The 6,000-nt window shown below is 44.1% G+C and overlaps 1 protein-coding gene across 1 annotated transcript in view; it reads left to right on the top strand.

The window, feature by feature from the left end:
- Nucleotides 1-1,871: 1,871 nt before the first annotated feature.
- Nucleotides 1,872-6,000, top strand: part of LOC8028114 (mucin-5AC) — a 101,344-nt gene continuing 97,215 nt past the window's right edge. Inside the window, exons 1-2 of the mRNA XM_042290368.1 lie at nt 1,872-1,892; nt 1,948-2,272. Of these exons, the coding sequence (XP_042146302.1) occupies nt 1,872-1,892; nt 1,948-2,272 (346 nt within the window). The remainder of the gene's footprint in view (nt 1,893-1,947; nt 2,273-6,000) is intronic.

Genomic DNA, 6,000 nt, shown 5'->3' with positions numbered 1-6,000 from the left:
TGGGACTTTTTTTTTTTTCGGGGGGGGGGGGGGGGAGGGAGTATTTTTCAAGAAATGTAACGGAATACATTTCATCCTGATTGTATCGCGATACAAAGAAACATTCCGAATGTATTTCGATACAGGAATACAGATACTGGTGAAAAAAGTGTATCGCGATACAGAAATGCAGATACGAAATTTATTTCTCAAATACTATCGCGATACATTTGTATCGCGATACTGCCCAATTCTGCTTTGTAAACACATGTACGAAAACATGCGCATTTGTACATACATGGATGCCGAAAGCATGCGTATTCGTGCAGGTATACACAAAAACATGCGCACTCAAACCAATATAGAAAAAAGAGACTTTACAAATATAAAAATCCAATTCAATTGCACAACTCACCTTTTCTCAGTTTTATGTGAGTATTAAAATAATATTTTAATATAGATTTGAAATATATTTAGTGGGAACTCTCCATGTGCTTAAAATCTGCCGAGTGTGACAAAATGCATGCTTCTTTTCGTGGTGTTAACAATGAAGCGGGAGTCGCGGAACACATTGGAGAGAATGCAGATGGCAATGTTATCGAATTTTAATTTGGAAGAATTTAGTTTCACAAACTATGCGCATCTAAATATTTGTACATAGTTTGCGATTAGGACATCATTGACGCACGGTGGAACGCTCAAGTCATAACGAAAAATCGAACTATTAATCTTGCAGCTCTCCAACTTCTCTAGACTTTCAACTACTTTACCTCTCCTCAGAAAAAAAAGGCTAATCACTTTATTCCCGACTGGTGCCACGTGACAAACTTCCGCCTGATAATCGGCTGGCAGACAACATAAACATACTCCGAGCCTTCAACTACTACTACACACCAAGGTGTCGGAACAAAATACGTTTTTGGTTGTTCTGGTTTCAATTTTGTTCCATAAAACGAAGTCACGTTCAGATTCTATTCCGAAACAAAAAAGCGTATTCGCATCCAAAAAAAAAAGATTCAAAACTAAAATTAAAGAGAATCAAACGCTTATTTATATTAAAAAGTAGGTCATTAAAAAGTTATGGCAGGTGTGCGCTCTTGCAACGATAGAAAATGAAAGAATGTGGGTAAAAGGCAATGTGAGGAAGAACGGCCCGAGGTACTGAGCATGGTCTCAAAGGCAACACATCCTCAAGTGTATTTGGTGAAATGCGAGACCTCTGTTCCGACCAAATCAATTTGAATGCCGAGAATCCCCAATCTACGCTGACCTGTCTGGATGTTATACCAAGGGCTACTTGCGCTAAAGTGTACAGTTCCGATTGGCGTTCATTTTGTTCGTCCCAAAATTTCAATACATTTATGGTTCTTCTAAGGTGTGCCCACTTATCCAGCATTTCGAGCTATGCCAAGAGGGCCAAGTTCAGTTCTGAAATGAGAGTGCGCGCTAGCCTCAGCTTCTTTTTTCTTTGGGAACGCTTCGAGAGCTGCTGGGGGGCTCTGTTGCACGTTTTGGACTCCCAGGGGACTAGGAAGACGGAAGTGACGTAGGTGTGAATGAACGTATCTTAGCAGCACCACGCAACGCGTCATCAGCGACTCCACCAATCAACATCCAAAGAGCGTTGTTGACGTCACTTCCTTGTCCCTAGTCTCCTGGGGGTCCAAAACGTGCAGCATAGCCCCCTGGTTCCTCGGGGGGCCAGAAGATGCTTAAATACCTGAACTTACTTCTTAAACCAAACACTGCTCAAAAATATTTTTAGTTTCACTGTGGAACACTTTGGGGGCATCTTCTGGTCCCTCTGGGGGCCAGAGAACCTCACTAACCAAAACGATTTTCCACAATTAGTGGACCCTTCCTCGATATGAATCAAATGCCCATACCTCATGATGCGTTTAGGTGCGAGAAAGGCTCGTAAACATTTACACGTCACTTAAAACACGCGTCTCGTCTCTTGTCTCCCAGCAGGCCGACGGAACGGCGTCGGCGGCGTCGGCGGGCAGGCGTGGCCGGTCTCTGAGCGCAGCGACAGAGCGTCCGGGTCTCTGCGGTCCCGCGTTGGACCACACCGCCCAGAAGGACAGGGGACTGCTGGCATTAAGGGGATCGCTCAGCCGTCGCCGAAGACCCACCAGGAGCAGCCTGCACGCGCTGCTCGCGGCCGTGCACTGGACGCCGACGCCCGCCACGCCCTCTGGTCCCGAAGTCGCTCAAGGACCTCAGGACCCCTCAGCCGCCCTCGCTGCTGACGACACTGCCGCTGGAGCAGACCGCCGTCCGACGACAGTTGGTACGCTCCTTCAAGGATGTATGCACTATGGTTTTTGTAAGGCTGTTGACCTTACAACGTACACCAGGAAGAGAGGCACTGGCTTTGAAATCCTATAGTCCCTGACATCTTAAGAAACGCATGACGTGGGTTATAACGTTCCCGGGTCTTGCTACGCGTTTTGTACACCACAGTCAATGAGAATGCCGCATTTTCGTTGACGGCGGAGCAACAAAAAAAATGCTCAAGCTAGCCACACCCTGAATCTCTTAAGTTCTCGGAAACTATAAATAGAGATGGCATCACTTTCCCACGAACGCACCAGTTTTTTGGCGTCACGGGAAGACGAGCATCTCATCAGCGCCTTTTCTTTAAAAGTTGACTCTTTGAAAAAAAAAAAAAAGACTCAGGCGAATTTTTATTGCGCATGGGCCAGACATGCACGTAGCGCATTATTAATAACCAGTTACTTTTACCTATTTACGTTTTTCGATAACGAGTAACGTATTTAGCTACTTATTTTAGAAAAAAGATCGAGTAACCTACGTAGGTACTTCTAAGGCCAAGGAACGAGTAACAGTACTTTGTTACATTTGAGGAGTAACTTGTATAACAAGGTTTAAACAGCAATGTTTTGATTTTAACCTTACTACGCGCCTCTTGCGACAAAAGCAGATTGGCAACCCGAAAAACAGCTAAGCAGTATGAGAGTATTGCGACGATTATCGCTGAACACGCCAGTTGAACTGTACAGCTGGGAATGTCCAGCACCCTGCGAACACAATAAGGTTCGTTGGTTTAACCTTCTAGAATCGTGTATAGACCGAATGTAAACACGGTGGTTGCCAATGCGGGCAGGCACAGAACCCATCGTAAACTTGGAACTTTTTAGAAGCAGAAAGTACAAAAGAGAAAGGGAATCTTAGATGCACCAGCTCTTCCTGAAGCGCAACACTGCCGTTCCTTCGAGCGCGTCAGTAGAACGTCTTTTCAGCGTCGCCGGACATGTATTCTCAAGAAAGCGGGGAAACATAACTGATGGAAATTTTGAGAGGTGGCTGCTGCTTATGTGAATCGACTACTGAAAAGAGAACGATAAACCTTGAAACCAAAACCGTGGTTTATTTGGTCGTGAAAGTAGCTAGAAATGTAACCCGTTATTTTTGAGGAAAGTAACGCGTTCCTATTGAGAATCGGCAACGAGTAACGTATTTAGTTACCTTTTGAGCGAGTAATGGGTAACGGTATTTAGCTACTTTTTTGGGGTAACCCGTACATATCTTACATGGGCATAGAGCGTTATTTTCTTAGGGTGGAGTCTCTTCGGCAGTTGTTATGTAGGAACGTAAATAAAAATCATTTTTAAAGAAGCTCATCCTTTTCTCGCAAATGCTTTGCCATATGTCGGAGAAAAAAGTACAAATATGAGTTTGTCGGCCGAAAATCAGGCTCGGATAAGGACAAAGTACCCGGCACCCCTAATGTAAGAATGTATGCATGATCAATCTTGCATGACTTCCGAAGGTGAGAATCAAGTCTTTTTTTTTTTTATCGTAAAACATTTATAGGCTAGGTTTTGGAATGAAGTGAAGCCTTAAAAGGGCGTGACCGTGAATTTACTCGCCATATTCAGCGGGGAAAATGACGTCAAATAGATTCATGTCACGTGACCTATACACATATTCAGTTTCGCTCTAAAATTTAGCGGAAATATTGACGTCACGTGGCCTATAGGCAAATTTAATTTCCCGCTAGATTTAACGGGAAAATTGACGTCACGTGACCTAAACAAATTCAGTTTACCAGCTACATTTAGTGGGAAAATTGCCACCTAAAAAATGGAGTCAGCACCACTAACTCCACTAACTCGAGATAACACTAACTCTAAATAATTTTATCTGTAATTCAAACTCGCTAACTTTCTCTGGCTATTACTAACCATAACAAACTATAAACATAACAAACTCGAACTGACTCTAACTCTCACACATACACTAAATAACTCTAACTCTAACTATAACCTAATCTAACTCTAACTCTAACCCTAACAAACTCTAACCCTTACTGCAACTAGCACTAACTCTAACTCTAACTGGTGCTAACTCTAACTTTAGCTAACACTAACTCACCAGTAACTTCTATAAGCACTCTGTTTAGCGCTAGTGGTTTAGCACCACCAACGCTAAACCAAAAACGTTTCACGTAGCAAAACTATTGCAAAGCAATTTGCGTCACTTTTTTTAAATTTCCGAATGATTATTTGAGTGAAAACAAAAGATTCGTAAAGTGTGCGCAGTCAGGAGCAATTTTAAAACGAAAGCCTTCACAAAATGCAGGCATCAAAGGCGTTTGTCCGCGAGGTACCCCAAGCGCGCAATAGAAAATCTCGCGCAAAGCAACAAAAAAAATCCTTTAACGCGACCTTAGAGTTTTAGAATAAAGGGCTGCAACGCGTTGTGTTTCTACCATGCAGCGCAGCTTAAAGGGGCCATGAAACGAATTTTGGGTTGGGATGAATGATTTTAAATTGGGACTTTATTAATCGCATATCGTTTAGTTGGCCAAAAGAAAGAGGCTAGAGAGTCAAAAGCCAGCGTTTCGGTACGAACATTTGAAAATATAGCGGACTATTTTGTACCTTCTTGCCTTCGAAAGCTCTCCGCCTTTTCACTATGATACATTCGCGGTTCCCAAAGCGCGTCACCGGCGCCAAACTGACGTCAGCAGAGCCCAGCTCACGCATTGGACACGAGAACTGCGTCACTCGGATGTATGCGCTCGTCAACAATTAATCCGCCGACGAATATTTGGATTCGCGTTTGTGGCCAATGAGTGCCCTGACGGAACTTATTGTCACTGGGGAATGACAAGTTCTATGGTGTGCAAAAAATGCACGGTGGAAGATAGGAGTCATCGCACCGGTGCCGAAGGATTGTCACGACCACGTGATTTCACATTTCGCATTTGAGTTGAGGATTAAAGCTAAGGAGGAAGAAGGAGGAAAATCGTTTCATGACCCCTTTAAGGAGCCGTTCTGGGCACGTGCAATGCTTGTGCGCTTGCGCACTGTGAGGTCCCGAGCTGCTGGGAGAACCAAAGTCACAGGGTCCTCTATTCTAAAACACTCTACCCAGAGAGCAGGCTGTAGAATATATCTAGAATTGACCGCCTTCGGATCCTATCCCAAAGGTTCATCGCCACTGGTATTCGAAGCTCGAATTTCCGGGTGTAGTCCGCAATTGACTGCACGTATATATTGGGATCTCCAGGAGAGACAAACAATATTTCATGAAAGGATCAGCCGCGGATTGCCTTCGTGTAGGAAGCGGAAAATACACGTGGGACCAGAAATGGTGCACGCGCTCGAGTGGCCTCCGGCTCTGTGTCTAGGAAAGCGAAACCAGCTTCGTTAACGTGGATGCATGGACCTCTTTTACTTGTATTCTTGTTTATAGTTTATTTTCATACTCCGCATTTATCATTGGTCTGGAGAAAAACAAACCGGCAGAGAATGTTCGCATAAAACTTGCTTTCCAAAAGCTGCGGCAGAAGAGATTATGCGCTGTTTAGCGAGTCGTCCGCTTCTTTTCCTGAACCGGGTGTGCGCTACTTTTCTTCTCTCTGGATGTAGTAAGATAAGCACTAGAATTTTTTCTGCCCCTTGGATGGTGGGCTCGTTGCAAGTTGCAACTCTTGTACATCGAGCCTCCTCGCGTAACGTTAGTTATTCCATGGATTTACTTTTGTAT

This window comes from Ixodes scapularis, unplaced genomic scaffold (genome assembly GCF_016920785.2).
Source record: "Ixodes scapularis isolate PalLabHiFi unplaced genomic scaffold, ASM1692078v2 PGA_scaffold1__304_contigs__length_218370807, whole genome shotgun sequence".
Classification (NCBI taxonomy): domain Eukaryota; kingdom Metazoa; phylum Arthropoda; class Arachnida; order Ixodida; family Ixodidae; genus Ixodes; species Ixodes scapularis.
This window is presented reverse-complemented; position numbering and strand designations above follow the sequence as displayed.